Source organism: Thermobia domestica, chromosome 16, assembly GCF_964235325.1.
Source record: "Thermobia domestica chromosome 16, izTheDome1.hap1.1, whole genome shotgun sequence".
Classification (NCBI taxonomy): domain Eukaryota; kingdom Metazoa; phylum Arthropoda; class Insecta; order Zygentoma; family Lepismatidae; genus Thermobia; species Thermobia domestica.
The window spans coordinates 39,742,132-39,760,880 of NC_137469.1; the positions used below are offsets into that span (position 1 = coordinate 39,742,132).

Genomic DNA, 18,749 nt, shown 5'->3' on the forward strand with positions numbered 1-18,749 from the left:
ATAGACAGTTCTCTCACTCTCTCTCGAATCATTGCAAAATCTCGCTATATACGGTAGTTTTAAAATGTATTGAACCTTCTGTGCACAAGATGGCGTTCGTGTCCCAAATTTCAGAGTATATGATTCGCAGTGCGTGAGGCTTAACGTCATTTGGCAGCTGATAGTTGAAGGTAGATGATGTCCAACTTAAAAGCTAGTGTCATGTTCTACACTAATATTCATTGATTTAGGTGGGAGGGTATCATTTTTATAATAGCCCGGGGCGGCAAATCTGTTAAATACAGCACTGACTGAAATAAAACGAATTCGGGCTGTTCTTGAAGAGGTTGATCCTGATGAGTGGCGAAAAGTGGATAACTCGCGACAACAATGTGTGAAAAAGATTTGGTTGAAGCAAGAAGCAGCTCTATCTATAAAAAAACGCACATTAACGCGCAGGAAAGACATCGTGTATCTCAATCTGCTGCCATCGGACAGAATGATAGAGTAGAGATGCAAGGGCTCGGAAAAAAACCGGCTTTTTTGAAAAAAAAAACTCTGTTTTTTCTGCTTTGCTTTTTTGCTTCGGAATTTTTGGGCTTTTTTCAAAATAATGCTTTAAATTGATAAAACAGACTTTGTATCGCTTCTCTATAACTCAAAATATCATTTAATTAGTGGTTGATGCTGATAATAATATAAAACCGTAATCGAAAATAAACTATGAATTTCGAAAAAATATTTCAAACAATTTTTCTTCAACATATTTACATTATGAATTCCACAGGATTAACCAATGTATATAATAAGAATTTTTTAACCTCCTAAATACAAAAGTAAGCAGAATTGGCAAGAACCGTGGTTGTTTTTGAAAATGCCAAAAACCCACTTTTTGGGGGATGTTTAAACCAGGCTTTTTTGGTTTAAACCAGGTTTTTTGACTTAGATTTTTTGCTTTATGTATTTATATTACATATTCACAGAAATAGCCTAAGTTTGTTTCGCCTTGATGTTATTATGTAACAGCGGGGTTATGCCGGAAGAACTCCCATAAGCTTAAAGAAGTGCGGTCAGTAAATTTCTTAAGTTGAGAATCTCCCGCCCTAGCCACTGGGAAAATCCCGTCATTACTTGAAATGTAAGACAATAACGGGAAAATCCTGTTATTGCTTTGCATGTAAAATTTAAAGGTCAACGTACCATAATCAGTACGCTAAAACTGAGGTATTAAATTACAAATTTAGTACCGGTACGTAGATATCATTGAAAGTCCAATCCAAGCTAATGCTGGAAGCTACGTAGGCAATCGATAAATTTTGCCAATTTCTATCAATATATTTAAGCAATATTAGCTTCTTTATAAAACAACACGCATTTAGGCATGTAGAAATATACAATTTGGTTTGTTTCGTATATTTAGGCTTAACATCCTTACGAAATACCGAGATTATCAAGGAGAAGACTTTCGCTTAAACTGACATCCGAACCGCTACTTGGGTTACGCATGAAAGAAGGATTGTGGTTCGAACGAGAATTGAACATGGGACACCTTGATTAAAAGGTGAAAGGGAAATAAAACTATTGCAGGTGGTTTGATATCTGGAAACGTTACCATGAAGTTCACACGATTCGCATTTTTCATTCTTTTTATTTTTGTGGTTTAAACCAGTTATTAAAAAAAAAAAGTTGGTGTAAATCAGCCAACCCTAAAAGTAAACACTTCTTTTTAAAGAATACACAAATAACTAGCAAAATAGTATGTAGTATTTTTACTTCAAAATATTCCATACCCTCTTTTTGAAACAAAATAAAATTAAAATAAAACATAAGAGAAATACTTAGATTTATATGATACACTTAAAGACTGCACATCTAGAGCTTTTGGTTCTGTATATTCTTGAAATTCTACAGTTAAGTTTTATAGAACCAACATCACAGTTTACCCAATCCTCAAGTTTTCTGAATTTTTAACAAGAGGGATTCAACATATCATTACGGAACTCCCCCCCCCCCAAAAAAAAAGACTACGGAATATATTTAAGTTAAGCTAAATACAACTGCACAACAAACATGACTGAGTGATTAGCTTTTGCGCTTCTATCGGGAAGTCCGGGATTCAACCAGCATTCGACCATTCTGTCAAAGCTTTTCTTCATTCCATCTGTGAATGTAGAAATAGTGCGTGTACTGTGAGTTGGGCGACTTCCTTTTTTATTGTTTTTAAATCGTTATTATTACTAATTACCAGCAGTGACGGTTTTGCGAAGGTTAGGGGGGCGGTCTTTCGGACTGAAGCCCGTTCCCCAAAGTTACGGAATGTCTGCAACAAACGAAATATCTATTATTTATGCCTTTACTCATAAACTTTAAGCTTTCGTCAAATAAAAATTACGAATGTTTAAAAAAACTAAACATTAGTAAGAAACCCTTCCCAAAATACTTTTCTAAATCCGCCACTGATTCTCAGTATAAAATGATTTTTAAAGTTGTATCCGGAAGATTATTGCTAAACATATAAACGAAACGAAATATTAGTTATGCCTGTACTCATAAACTTCAAGCACTTCCCAAATAAAATTACGACTTTTTAGGAAACGAAACAATCAGAAAAAACTCTCCTAAAGTACTTTTCTAAATCCGCTACTGATTATTTGTATAAATTGGTATTCAAGGTTGTGTCCGGAAAATTATTGCTAAATCACTTCACAGCTACAGTATAACAGAAATGTGGAAGTACGGTTTGACATATATTGAAAAACGTACGCTTTGACGGATAAATAGAAAAACGGGCAAGTATAACTTTTGCGCTAGAAGCTAGAGTACTAAAAGCTCTTAGAAATGAAACACGGATGACAAACTAGAGAAGAAAATAGATGTCGATAACTCAAAAGTTAAAATAAAGTTAAATAGCCTCTAAAATTACCCTCAAATACTACATTCTTCATGTTAGCTTTAATTCGTAAAACATGTGCTCCATCCATCTTGATGGTGAATTTCAGAGCGAAATATCACTTTCAGGTCATGGAATTCTTATCCAACTATAGAATATACTATAAGAAAGCTATTTAGATAGAAAAATCATGAAGTTGAAAAAAGCCAAAATTTCCAAAATTCTCGTTTTTTTCCCAAAAAAGCCGGCTTTTTATGTGAAAAAAAACATCGATTCAAAAAAGCCGGCTTTTTTGCATCTCTATGATAGAGTCAACCTGTCCTGCCGACAATTAACGCGGAAGTACATTCATGTCCAATATGATTGTCGCATGTCTACAACTGTTTTCTTGTAAGAATATAATTTGATAATGATTTTGCAGGGTACTTTTAATATTGATACTATGTGTATAATCGGGAAATGTATAGCTGTGGTAAATTTCATTGGAAAATAATTATAAATACGAAAATTAGAGTGAGTAAAATAAAATGTTGCTAAATGGAAAAGAAAGTTTTATTTTCGCTTTATTTTTCTCATTTACTGCTCTTTTGACATGAAATTTTCCATATACATGTCTTTTCCGATTATACACATACTAACATTATACGAAATACCGGGCGGGTTCATTATCAAATTATATTCCACCAACAACATATTTATACACATGCGACAATAATTTTGGACATGAGTGTACCTAGCAATTCGAAAGAAACGACCGAAGCTGTTCAACATAAATGATATCGTATACGTCAGACCGCATACATCTTTAACGATCCGTTAAAATCTTAGAGTAAGCCTACTTGGTTGGAAGATAGTGCACCCACCGTATGATCTGTACCTGGCACCATCCGACTATAATTCTTTTTCGGTTCTCTGCAGAATTCTCTGAATGGTGTTAAGTTCAAAAGACGCCTGTAAACTCTTAGTTTTTTTCGAGAATCGAGGCGATTTCTACAAAATTTACGACATGAGACGAAAAATCTTAACTTTTCCACTCGTCTAGTGAGCAATACTAGAGACTTTGAGGAACTTTATACTGGACAAACACCATGTGCGTGGGTTTCCTCGGGGTTTTCCCGTTTCCTCCCACTTTCTTCATTTCTCATCATTACAGTCTCCTTTAGCCTAGCCGGAATAAACGTGGGACGTAAAACTCAAAGGTTCCATTTTTGTTTTATTAAGAAAATTTGAAGGCTCACTGGGATTTCGGGAGTTTTTTATTGTCAAGTGATACACAAATTTGGCAAAAGATACTGTATAGTGTAATGTAAATCAGTCTGTTAAGCACAAAAATGAACAGTGTCAATTCTATATAGGTCTACTAAGAATCTCGTACCAAGCCTAACACTAAAAGCCTTTTGACCAACTATACTATGTCAGAAGAATGTTCTACTATGCCTGCGAACACAGATGATCAAAAGCTGATGCCGTCAGTAGATACACAGAGCCTCGGCTAATGAAGTCACTTTGATGTGTGTCACGTGCAACTTGAAATACAGCTTTCATTATTCCTGCATTATTGCGAAAGGAGCAACTTAGAATCAAATGTCAGGAAACACACTCTCGCAACAGCATTTCCGTCCTGTACACGGAACTCTCGAACAAGAAACCTTCCGCCGCAATCTTTGCTTCTTTTTCTATCACCAAGTAAAAAAAAAAAAAAAAAAAAAAAAAAAAAACTAAATAATAGAAATCATTACTTCACACACATCCGGAAGATCATAAATTACGTGGTTCACGTGATACAACCTAATGACATGTGAAGAACACAGATGGTTTCCATAAATACTAAATAATTCCTAATATTATCTGAAAAATCTACTATATTCTCATCGTTTAGCGAATAAAACATGTTCAAAGATTAGATTTATACGAGGTGGTATCAAAAGTTCGTGCAATCACCTAGAAGGTGACAATCTATGAACCTCACGAACATTAGAACAATTCTTTCTTTTTCTTTTTTTTTTTTCGTAGGCAAATCACTAAAGGTGTTGTTATATAACTGACAAGCTTGAGACACGGAGGATCATTAAGAGTCTTCACTACCGTGAAATTAAACTACCGCTAATTTTAGAGTTTTTCTGTCATATCTTCAAAACAAATAAAAAATATTCGAAAAGCAGAAACGTAGTGAACTAGACAATACGATCTTGCATGTGATACCGTGATCACAACTCATCTATCTTCTTTCGATTTGCAACTGTAGACAGATTTAGTATTTTTTGCGGGTTTTGTAAATAGCGGCATACCAAAAGCAGATAGGTGAATTCTGGTAAAGGCATCACATGCAAGATCGTATTGTCTAGTTCATTCTATTTGTTCTGAAGATATAACAGAAAAACTCTAAAATTAGCGGTAGTTTAATTTCGCTGTAGTGAAGACCCTTAAGAGTCTTCATCCCGGCGAAATTAAAATACCGCTAATTTTACAGTAATTATGTGATATCTTCAAATAGATAAAAGATAATTGAAATATGGAACAAGAGCGCCCTAGACAATATTATTTTGCGTCAGGTACCGTTATCACAAGTCACCTAGTGGCTTTCCGTTTTCAGCTGTTTAGAAACGCGAAAATAAATGCCGATTTTCAAAATGGCTCGAAATCGAAAGCAGATAAGTGAGTCGTGATAAAGTTTATGTAAAATAATATTGTCTAGGGTGCTCTTGTTCCACATTTCGATTTTTTTTTAATCTATTTGAAGATATCACATAATTACTGTAAAATTAGCGGTATTTTAATTTCGCCGGTATGAAGACTCTTAAGTTCCTCAGTCTTCTTCGGAAATCAGCAAAGCAGATTAACGAAGAGATGAAAGAAGTCTATGGAGGAGAAGATCGGAGATGACATCCAAGTGGAAATAAGACCACCACGGATGCCTCTAGATCTGAAGGACCATGTTTCTACTGATGAATGCCGCCTTGACGGAGAAAGTTAAGATCATAATGGAAGACAGGAGGGTAACCATTGAAAGTGTTATATGTGGAATAGGTATGAGTTATGGGTCTGCCTGGAATATCATTCACAAGTAGCTGCATCTTTATAAAGTGTCAGCACGGTGGGTTCCACAACCGCTCACACCTTTCCAGAAGAGAAATCGCGAGGACGCTGCGAGAGAAATGTGGCATTGTCGTGAGGTGGATGAAGAAGACTTTTTCGGCAGAATAGTGACAATGTTGTGTTTATGTTCATGACCCAGAAACAAATGAAATGAGCCAACAATGGAAACACCCCTCCTCCCCCACCCCTAAAAGGTATGAGTGCAAAAATCTGCGCCAAGATAATACGTTCAGTTTTCTGGGACTGTGATGGGGTCATCACGACAGATTATCTACCACAGTAGCAAACTATTACTAGTACCTATTAATCCCATCTACCTGAGAGGGGAACTGAAGAAGACACGTCATGAATTTGTCACAAAGGGAATGTTGCTGTTGGCAGATATTGCGCAGCTCATCCCCCTTCCCTCCATGTATTTATGATGAAGGTAATCGAATTAGGATATGATATGTTGCCCCAGCCCCTATACTCACCGGAAGTAGCACCAAGTGACTTTCTCTTCTCCAAAAAAAAAAAAAAAAAAAATCCCTCAGAGGATGCCATTTTCACAGTAGGGATGACGTCATTTCTGACGTTGAACTGTGGTTTCAAAACCATGCCGCAGACTTTTACAAAACGGACTTTTGGAAAATGAAGAACCGCTAACAAAAATGTGTCGCTAGGCACGGTGACTAAGTAGAGAAAGACTAATATCATGATGTCAGAGTTCTCCAGAGTTGGTTTGTCTTTCTAACGGTGGTACTCACACATTTATTTTAGTATTATACATATATATATATAGGGTCTACCTGAAGATTTGCCTATGTTAGGTTTCAAATAAATTTTCCATTATATAAATTTCATGGCTAGAACGCTCACTACTGTGCCGCGTTTGCAGGTTCAAGCCTTGATGGGAAATATAAAGAATAAAACAGAGGGCATTTTGACCAGAGAAAGACTAACCAGGCCGCGGCAAAGGTTATGAAGAGAGAAAGAAAAGGGGAGAGATAGAAAGAAAGAAAGGGGGAAAGAGAGAGAGAAAGAAAGGTGAGGGAGAGAAAGAAAGGGGGAAGAGAGAGAAAGAGGGGAAGAGAAAAAAGAAAGAAAGAGGAAAGAGGGAGACAGAAAGAAAGAGGAGAGAGGGAGAAAGAAAGAGGAGAAAGAAAAAGAAAAAGAAAGAAAGAGAGGGAGAAAGAAAAAGAAATGTCTGCGTGCATTGACCTATGCATCTATCACAAGTGCTGGAAAGGCCTTTATCGAGGCACAAGCTCGAATGTACAAAGCTTTGTTGGCTTGTTAACAGTACTGAACCTCGGCTCGACTGTCTCGTCCTCTAGTCAATGTACGCCCGACCTAATACGAGCTCGAATAGTACAACGTACGCTGCTCGTGATGAACTATGTTAACTTCTGGGTAAAAAAAAGCAATAAATTGTGTGTATATATTTATAAAAGGAGACGAGAGAAAATCGAGACGAGACCTACAAAACCTGAGAAGAGAAAACCTTATTTCTCGTCTCGTCTCGTGAGTAACACTAATACTCTTTTAGGCAACGAGCGTTTGGTAGCAAAATAGCTGAGCAAATCCTAGACACCTACTCCGGTGAATCGTTCGTTGCCCGATTCTGTCTGTAGTTTTCCCCAGATGTAGCGTGTACCAGACATACGAATATATAAAATCAATAACAATGCCATCGCTCACAGACGATTTTAGTATGGCATTTACATACTTCTACTACTATACTACTACTACTACTACTACTACTGTAACTCAGGAAGGAAAAGAGAAATCAAATGTCCTTTTTCTTTGGCGGAAAGAAGGGGGAAGTCATCGACCAAGATAGTTGAGCTTACTCTTCGGTTGAAATGCAGTGCCCACCAGTTTTTGTCTTAACTTTCTCCCGTTTTACACACACACACACACACACACACACACACACACACACACACACACACACACACACACACACACACACACACAAAAACAAACTAAAGTTTATCTACGTAAGTCTATAGTAGTGCTGTTCAAACTGATTTTTCGGAAAACTGAAAATAGATTTTTGCAAAAAGTTCAAATTTTAAGGTATCTATTTTCGGTTTAGTTGAACTAAAATTCTTTATAACTTACATTTTGTTGCTGAACTTTTTCACTAGCTGTTCATTTAAATGTTCATTTAAGTACTGTTCAGGTAATCATTTTCTGTTAAATATATACAGCATGCATAACTATCCAAAATCCAAGACTCCACAGGGCCGGAGGTTGCCAGATTTTTGGACGTCAACTTGTATTATGCTATTCTAGAGGTCTCTTGTAGCTATATGATTAACGTGTTTGGGGCAGAAGATCCCGATTCCATTGCCGATGGTAGCCCATATGGTTCCAATGCCATGTCTCATTTAGCCTCTATGTTGAAAGGGATGCTAAACCATAATCCAACCAATTGGATAGTCGAGTAACAGAAAAAAATCAAATTATTTTAACAGTAGCAGTAAAATACATCAAATTCACATTGGTTTCGCAATATTTCTACATATAAATCGAAGTTCTCAAATGTCGATATATATATATATATATATATATATATATATATATATATATATATATATATATATATATATATATATATAGAGAGAGAGAGAGAGAGAGAATTTTCGTAGTTTTAATGTTCGATGGATTGAACAAATTTCGATATATCGATCAAATTTCGATATTCTAATTTAGGTATCACCCAACCCTACTCACATCTTGTGCGGGATTCAAATCAGCGACAGGTAGATCCTGTGATCGCCAGAATCCTACCTTCAACAGGTCGACCACACTAACTGCAATTCCAACACTCATTAGTGCACTGACATTGGAAAATCTGCCATTAGTCCGATATAGATATTCTGTGTAGTGGCATGGAACCCTTTAACTATACAAGGGCATTGACCTACAGATTAAAAATCATTACATAACCACAATAGAAGACGTATTATCTTTTTTTAAACATGATAGTATACTTTACTACGACAGTAGGACAATCTTAGGAACGCAAGCACTCCAAGTGGTAAAAACCAGCTTCTTGAAAGTAAATACGCAATTTTTGTAGACAATATCGGAATACGAACAGATAAAGCAAGAACACTTACAAACGTTGTGTCAATCGATAAAAACATAAATGAGCCCCCTTATCAAAGTGGGAAAAAAAATAAATAAACGCGAGATGTACGCACTTACTATCTGACATAGATACGTGAGATGCAGCAAAAAACCTCTCCGCCCGCCCGCTCGCATTTTTATGCAGTATCGTCGCGATTGTCCCAGCCACCAGCAGCTCAGTGGAACGAACGCACGTTTTAAAGCAAGCAAAACCCAACCTTGGACAGCGTTCAGAGATCTTTATCCACACGTTATGAGTGCAGGCGTGGGACGATGTATATTTACACTTTAGTTTTCTATGTCACAACATTTAGTCCATTCAGACTTCCTATGTTTACAACAAACTCACAATGTTATTAATGACTAGTAAAGTAGGAAAAGGGAGGAGAGATAGGAAGCGGAACGGAACGAAACTGAATTGGCAATTCGAAAAGAGAGAGAGAGAGAGAGAGAGAGATGGTAGCGCTATCAATTATATCTAGTATGCTTAAGCTTTATTGCAATATTGAAGGTCAACAGGCAACTAATATTGGAAGTTAAAATCGCAACATACCTGCTTGTACAAAATTTACCTACTGTATAGGCCTTCTCATTTAGACTCTGATAGGCTGTGCAGACATTATGAAGAAGATTGAATAGAACTAGCCGGATGGAATAAAGAAACGTAAAATTGAGGAAGCAGCGACAAAAGATGAAGATAAGGAAAAATACTGCAGACAATTACGAACAGAAACCGGCAAGAAATAATAATATAAAAGAGGAAATAATGGCGAAAATTGAGGACAAGGTAAAACAAAATATATGTTTTACGTCAAGGCCAAGGTCGTTGATAGTAAATAGTGGAGAAGACTGTCATCACCAGGTCCAAACTCGCAAGCCCAGCTCTTGGGTTCAATAGTAGAGCGCGTGCACCCGAGAGCTGCAGGACAGCGACCAAGAGTCTTAGTCTGAGTGCGAGTTCCTATGATCTTACAGAGCGCGAGCATGAGCGAATAGAACTCCACCCCTCAATGGAATGGAACCTCTGATTTTAGAAGAATTTACTATTATCTTTTCAGACCTCAACATCACAAGATTTCACTGTCAGAATATCACAACCAACACAAGAAATTACTTATACAATTAATAAGCAATAATTATTTTACTACCCCCTTATTTACAGCTGCATTACCCCCCCTGGGATACAATGGATGGATAAAAAGCAATACGGCAAAAATATTGGTATATAACATGCATTTAGAATGAACAAATATATGGTGCTAAAGGCATTTAGAACCATCCCTGAAATCATCACGGTTTGCAGATAACTAAAAACCTGCCCATCTTCATTCTGTTATATTAGTCACATTTGGTAACATATGTTCATAAATAGATAGACTTAAGTGAACGTCAATGAAATCTTGAAAACCAATAACGTTAAATATAGTCCCGGTCCTTCCAGCACCAAGGCCACGTATGAGACAGATTTATTTATGGTGGTGAGGAGGGCACTGTGGCTCAGTGGTAGAGCGCTTACCCTTGGTACGTGGGGTCCCTTGTTCGATCTCCGGCCAAGTAAACTTGTGGTGGACAACATCGTGTCCGCGGGTTTCCTCGGGGCACTCCCACATTTTCATTCCACTTCCATTATCACTCACTCGCTTTGATCATCCGTCTCCCTTAGTCTAGCGGACATAATCGTGGGATGTTAAAAAATGAAATGAAATTAAGTTTTACGTCCCACGATTATGCCGGTTAGGCTAAAGGAGACTGTGATGATGACAGATGAGTGAAATGGTGGAATGAAGAAAGTGGGAGGAAACGGGAGAACTTCGAGAAAACCCACGAGCACGGTGTTTGTCCACCACAAAGTCTACACGGTGCGAGCTGGGATCGAACCAGGGGCCCCAAGCACCGGAGGTGAACGCTCTACCACTGGACCATCGCGCCCCCTGGGATGTTAAACTGAAAGAATGCATTTCATTTCATTTACAATTTATGGTACACTAAAACTATATAAGCTCTTACCGGAAATGAAAGCTTACCCGCACATACCAAAGGTATAAACCATAATTTCTGCAAAATTTTGTTCGGAAGCTACCCTAGGATACTATTTAGTATATAATAATAATAATAATAATAATAATAATAATAATAATAATAATAATAATAATAATAATAATAATAATAATAATAGAATATTGGAAAATTCGCGAAAACGAACCTCAACACGGTTGATCGAAGGTAGGGAACATAGACGATCGTTCTTTTGATCTCCCTGGGGGAGGGGATGTTGGCCACCAACTCCGGACGCGAGTCTGGGGTAACTGACCCACTTGTCAACCCACGGAACGGCTCAGCCACACCTGAATATAATCATCCTCATTCTCATCACTTGCAGTATTGCTTGTTGTGTGACAGCGACAATTTCTCTACCGACTTTGAAATGGATGCATAGGACTAAGGTAACAAGTCTACAGTAGACTGGTTAAAATTAACAAATGCGAAAGATGGTTGCATGAAACTTACTAAGTTTAGCCAGACTTACGATATTCTTCACTCTTATTGACTTTACAATTGGCTTCGGATATAATGCACGCTTATACAAATAACCAAACAAAAATAATAACAATAAAAGTCCAATATTGACATTAAAGGAAAATTAGGAATCCACGAACAGAACGTGACTGTATTGGTACATATTGTGCAGCCAACATTGGTTTACATTGGCTTACCACAAAACCCAAACTACGCGACCTGAGATCGAACACGCGACTCATCGCACCATTAGTAAAGGCGGCTCTTTCTTTCGTTCCTAATACAAGCATCTTAGTCGCATTGTGTCAAAACAATTCTCGCCAACGATTATCTAAACAGGTTCCTTCCTAAACAATCAAGCGAATATTTTTGTTACACTGCTTCCGCGCAGTACCTGACCTTCACACCAAACATAAGAAAATCTTGGCAAAATGTCAAATGTGCGTGGTCGGAGTTACGCCATCAGAACAGATTTCTAATACTCTTCCTGAAAATCACGCGACTTTTGCAATGATGTTTACACTTCCTTTACGTATGGAGCTACGGGGGTGACACGCCCAAATTTTCTCTGAACACACAAATATGACACAAAATGTTTTTTTTTAAAAAAAAAAAAAAAAAAAAAGACACTTCACTTGCTTCTATAAACTTCTTGTCATCTCACGGTTCCAGGAACGAATGAATAAGGAAAATGAGTTAGCATAGGCTCTATCAAGGTAATATGTTTACTTTAAATTGAAATTAGCAGAGCTCAATTAAAGCTAATATCTCGCAATTGTGATATAACATTGTAAAGTGAGATGGAATTAAGCTTAACCCAGCTCAAGAGAGCTCCCTCATGGCGATGTGGATAACATACGCGTGAGATCTGGGTTTGATTCCCGGCGACTCCTCACATGGTTCGGACCCCACGTTAAGCTATAGGGTCCAAGTCTCATATAGCCTCGCTGCTGAAAGAGACACACTCAAATCAAATCCAAAAAAGTCCCAGATGAAATAAATTAGATACAAAGTAATTTCCATGTATTGTTACCCCAATATCCTCAGGTGTACTATGTTGAATTGTGCCCCCCCCCCCCAGAAATGATGCACATGACGAAATTAGATAATTTCTTACTGTATTTCTTATGAACGTAAAACATAGCTTTTTTTCCCTAAGTACTGTTCAGAACGCGCTGCTCAGAGCTTTTATACACGAGCCCATGAGAAATAAGACAATATTACGAATTGTACGTACCGATCAAAGAGATAAATCAGCACTGATAAACAAGTGTAACACACATCGGACTCAAAAACAAACAATAATTTGACAGGTCCTACGCTGAAGGAAGAAAAAATGAGTACGAAACGGTTTGACTTGTATAGACCTAGGTGTGTGGGTCAAGAACAGGTGAGTTGAGTTGAATTTGAGTTTAACGTCCTTTTCAGCAGCGAGGCTATATGAGACCGGACCTATTGATTAACGTGGAATCCGAACCACATGAGCTCCCGCCGAGAATCGAACCCGGGTCTCCCACGCCAAAGGCGCGTACGCTAACTGCTTAGCCACGAAGGTGGCCAAGAACAGTATCTTAAAAAAAATGTTCTGGGCTGCACACTTAGTATTCGGAGGGACAGATATTTTCACACGGTACTATTCTATTTATTATTATATTATTTTGGCCTCCTCAGAGCTTCAGGGGGGCAATCCCCCGCAAAAAGCATATCTGAAAGAAACGCTGGTCAAGAAGTTTCGTTAATTTATACATCTACATATTGTAGTTCGATCTGGGAGACTACAACATAAGACAGATTTAAAGTTACTACATCTGAAACAAAGACAGACTTATTTGATCAGTTATCCAGTACATTAGTTAACCTCAAGTTCGAAACTACGTGTTAAAATAAACAAACAAAACTACAAAATGTGCCTATAATAGAAACACCGTATATTTTACTAGGTCTGACTAGAAAGTAACTGTCGTAAGAAATTTACAAAAGATCAGAAGCAAGATCCGTTGACGCAAGGAACGGTAGGATTGACAGATCTTCGCTCACAAGTGTACTTTAACTCTTCTGTAGCTCGCGCCTAGTGGTCTGGGCTGAGAAAATGTACAAACTGTGATTAGCACATTTTTGAATCCCTTGCATGTCGACAGATAGGCCTATGTACAGTTGCGAAAATTCTTGAGGAAAGCGGAGGAGCAGCGTAGTTAGGATTTTTTTACGGAAGAACAAAATAAAGACAACCAATTTATGGAACGCTTATCCTTAGTAAGTTATTGAACTCCTTGAGTAAGTTATTGGAACTTGTTATCCTGTTCTATTCTAGATTCCCGGACGATTATACGACCAGGCAATTGAGACACTACTTACTCCTATATATGTGTGTGTGTTTATGTTTTATCCTCGTACAACACCAAGGTTATGAAAATGGGATCTGCTATTAACGTGGACTCCAATCTGCGACCAGTGCATTTGACGGGTGCAATGACCATCCACGATTGACCCTCCCAGTATCGGTCGTTCTCACCACACTAACTTTGCCTCCAAACGAACAGGAATACAGGACCATGCCACTGGTCCCAACTACTACCTAAATTAGACACAAAATTCTGATAAAATAATAAATAGCAGAAACTGACAACAACGTGAAAAATTTAAATCACTCAAATGAAAAAAAGCCTACTTAGCAGAAATAAATAAATAAAATAGGCGAACACTTGGTAGTAGGCCTATTTATTGTCAATATTTATGGCTACTGATAGATGACCAAGATAAGTCAGCTCGGACTACCGTTGGAGTTTCTTTTCACCACGAGTGTGTTTGAAGTCAAACAGGACACCTCCACTGCACCTTGCAATATTCTGGTAATTCTCGCAGCATCTATTTTTATACATTTGTTCAAAAGATTATAGATAATAACAGTTCAGTAAACCTCTTGAATAACATGTCCAGAATACAGTTTTTTCTTCAATGCTTCGGATCTATATTGCCTTTGAGAAAAGAAATTCACACGAAAGGAGATGAGCAAATGGGTGAATTTTAAAAGCTACTTTATATAACCTGTACAACGTCACCATATTTCATATGAATAATAAATCCGAAATGTCTTAACATGGGCGGATCATACCGCTGTTATGGGTATTACCTGCTAAGTGTATGCAATGGCGGCTTAAGAGAAGTCACAACTCGTAGCTATTAAACTTGTAATCTTTACTGATGTGATTTCCTACAAGAGCCGCCACTGGTGTGCACGAAATCCTAGTCGGGAGCTTTAGGGAGATGACAAACCAACAAAATTGTTTCTGTGACTATATTAAAGTTAAGTTCCGCACACCACAGTGAACTTATTGGTTAGTTTAGATTAGCAATTGTTATCACGGTGTGGAATTATATTTTGATAAATCCGGATGACATTATCAGATTATTGAAGGATACCTATTCAACCGAGTGTCACACATTTTAATAACTTTTCCTGAATAATAAAAACAATACATTTCGGCTAAAATAAACGAAATCGTCATTATCTGTTTGCGTTACTTACTAAACCTGCGCCCGAGTATGGTAATGCGCACATAGAATTTCGGATTAAGGACAGGACATGTTCCTAAAAAGGAACAACATACACATACCCTAAAATAGTATGTGATCTTACTGTCAACACATTAGACAAGCCACGCAACCTTTTTGTTCACACATTAACACCGGCTAAAGAGGCATGTTGAAAGTTTGTTCAATAGCATAAGTTTAAGTGAAAAAGTTAAAACTGTCTCAGTATACATATGGTCGTGTTAGTAAAGCATTGTGAGGGGGAAAAAAATGACATTTAATTAAAAGTCATTTAAAATGATGCATTCGCCAGAAATTCGTCTCGCACACATACGTACACACAAAATTCAAACTTAGGAACTCTTAACTTTCAGGAATTGGATACACGTAAGATTTCTTTTTAATGTATTGGATAAAACAGCGGCTTACGCAAGTGAGTTTCAGGTTTCAACCCCATTTGAACAGGATATTATGGAAAATATAAACATTTACCGGTATCTACTGCCCCTGACGAATGTTGTATACGCCAGTGAGATAAAAAATACTGTTTTTGTCTACTAGCATCCCGAAGAGCCGCTCACTATTGAAAAACTTCTCGAATAATCAACCTCATTATTGGAATAAGTCCATTCGTCATACGAGTATTTAGTTTAATGACCACTTGCTATTAGATTTCTGCAGGCAACTAGCACCGCGCTCCAGCGTACCGGTAAGTCATCTGGGTGCCAATGTGCTTGGGTCATGCAATAAACTGTGCGACGCCGCATCTTCGAGATTAAGAAGCAGAAAGGGAACTTACACACGATAGATTAATAATAATAATAATAATAAATTCTGAGTACGCACATAACATTTATTTCAGAATTAAACAAAATAAAAAGATAAATACTCTCACTTTAAAGTCTGAGGGGCGTACCCGTAATTCACTATAAAGTCCCACTAATAATAATAATAATAATAATAATAATAATAATAATAATAATAATAATAATAATACCAAACTTTCCTCGCTATTTACAAGGGAATATATATATATATATATATATATATATATATATATATATATATATATATATATATATATAGAGAGAGAGAGAGAGAGAGAGAGAGAGAGAGAGAAACAAATAAAACCGAACTTAACTCCTAGTTGACGTAGAAATAAAATATTTTGTTCACCATAAAATTGAAGCTACCTGTACTATAATTATAATTTCTCAAATCGAAATTTAAATGCTGAATGTCGAATAATAATAATAATAATAATAATAATAATAATAATAATAATAATAATAATAATAATAATAATAGGACAATTGACATAGGCATGCCGTATGTTCGGAAGATGCTGAGTTTGACTCCTGATATAAACAACGTAGACAACACGCCTCGAACTGCCACACTTTAAACACGGGTGTTGAACTTTTAAAAAAAAATACCGAAAATTATGAGTTCTATGTCCCACAGTTATGCCGGCTAGATTAAAGGAGATGATGAGAAATGAATGAAATGGTGGAATGAGAAAAGTGGGAGGAAACGAGAACCCCCACACGATGTTTATCCACCACGAAGTTCACGTGGCGCGAGCTGTGATCGAACCAGGGACTGCATGAACCAGAGGTGAACGCTCTATCACTGAGTCACCGCGGTCCCTTTAAAAAAAACACCGAATAATGTTTTATTGAGGGTTCCTAACAAATTTACTTGAATATAAACTTATAGTATAAAACTGTTATTCATACATACTAGGACAAAACGTGAAATAATAAAGACACAGACGAAAATAAAATGCCTTTAAAAATTTAAATAATAAATAAAACTGCACTCGGATATCCAAAACGAAAATAAAAACAGTAATTTAAAGTTTCCGGCATTTGTAACACGACTATTCAACAGGCATTTCCTAAACAAACATGAGAAGAAACTAAGCTTTTTTATATGTTTGTTTATTTTTTTAAAAAAATAATAATTTTGTTTCTTAGTTACTATCTCCGATCAGAAAAAAATGTCCCAATTACTAACATGGTTTATCAATTAAATTTATATAATCAGAGGTATATAATACAATAAGAAAATTTTTGATTAAATAAAATATATTAGATTTTTTGGATCAGGTGCCACAAAATTTTTGAACGGCCCCTAAATCGAGTTTTCTTACTGTTTAAAGCACACCTTACTGAGTTAAGTGATAGTTTGTGTTTAGCTCACTATGTGTAGTTCTCTAGATATAGAACATACAATAAATCTTTTGATCCAAAAATATTAATTTCCTTAAATTCTACTTTTAATTTGGACAATTTTTGGCTTTTTTGGACTTCAACATAATGAAATGATTGGGCCTTTCAATTTGTAAACAATGAACTGAAAAATTAGTTATTTTTTATTATCACTACGGAAACAAACACTTAACTTCATTTGTGCTATGTACACACGCAAAAAAACAAATGCTCCGTATGTACACAGCAGAATGACAACAATATCAAAATCACACTGTATTTTATATACGCTTTTACACAGGATGGAATTTGGGACTTACTTTCGCCGGCATATGCTCCAGCTTGCAGGGCACATGTTAACACACACAGCCACAAAACTGGCTTATAGCACAATAACATGTTCACTAATTTATTATTAAATTTTCCTTCCCGTGCACAAACAGAAAAAAAAGAACACTTTAAATATATTTTAGAAAAAAAAAAGAAAAAATGAATAGTTCCACGTGTTACGATATACCGTCAATACACGATTGAACAACCCTCACTGCTCGCGATACACTGCAGTTCTACAGCACCTCAAAATACAATACGACTGCGCCGGAGTAGGGAAGCGGCAAAATGTATAATTGACCCGGTAGGCGAGCAGTTACAAGCACTTCGTTGCGCCCCCCAACACAACAGTGCTGCTCGTAGCAGCCGTCTCGCTTGATAATAATACTATAACTAATACATATTGCTACCATCGGACACTATACATTAGTGGTTATAAGTGTAGATACATTGCTGGAATGATTACGGGTCCGAAGTATTAGATCGCTGGTGGACAAGAGCGACGACTGGCGGGGGGAGCGGAGTCTACATGGAATAGCACTTGAATCGTACGATCGCCTTGCGTCGCTGTATTGGCAGACGAATACTTGCGGAGCATTCACAATGTAGCTGTCTCACCTCGCTTGAGTGACAATTGGTGTGTCATACATTATAAAAGGCGGGGAGGGAGGGACTAAAAGTAGGTGGGTAAATTTGTATGAGAAAAAAAAAATATAATTGACATTACAAAAATAAATGCAAAAATTTCTATATTACATTCCCCACATACGTCTCTGCAAACGTGGAGTCAACTTAGCTGATCAGGTGATGCAGGAAAAAGGAAAGAAAAACACTCCAGATAAGACTTGAATGGAATAATCTCTTTTCATGCCATTGATAACAATACCTTATCGCTTGTAAAAATTCTTAGTAACGTCTTGTGTGTGTACGTACAATGCGAAAAATTCAAATCACGAGATTAGTAATCAACGTCAATAAAAATGCGGTCAAGAAAATGAATAAAACAAATTCGTCAAATGTGTCTTCTGAGAATGGGCAAATTTTTCATTTAAAGCCACTACGTGGAGGGTATG

At 36.9% G+C, this 18,749-nt stretch overlaps 1 protein-coding gene across 5 annotated transcripts in view; it reads right to left on the minus strand.

Annotated features, from left to right (window-relative positions):
• Positions 1-18,035, minus strand: part of LpR1 (Lipophorin receptor 1) — a 484,208-nt gene extending 466,173 nt beyond the window's left edge. For 2 of the 5 annotated variants that reach the window (XM_081742361.1, XM_081742362.1), the window contains exon 1: positions 17,667-18,029. In XM_081742361.1, coding sequence (XP_081598487.1) covers positions 17,667-17,745 — 79 coding nt within the window. In that variant the 5' untranslated portion in view covers positions 17,746-18,029. Of the gene's footprint in view, positions 1-17,666 lie in introns of all 5 variants that reach the window. The other 3 variants (XR_014128710.1, XM_081742365.1, XM_081742366.1) reach the window with 3 other exon arrangements.
• Positions 18,036-18,749: the final 714 nt, after the last annotated feature.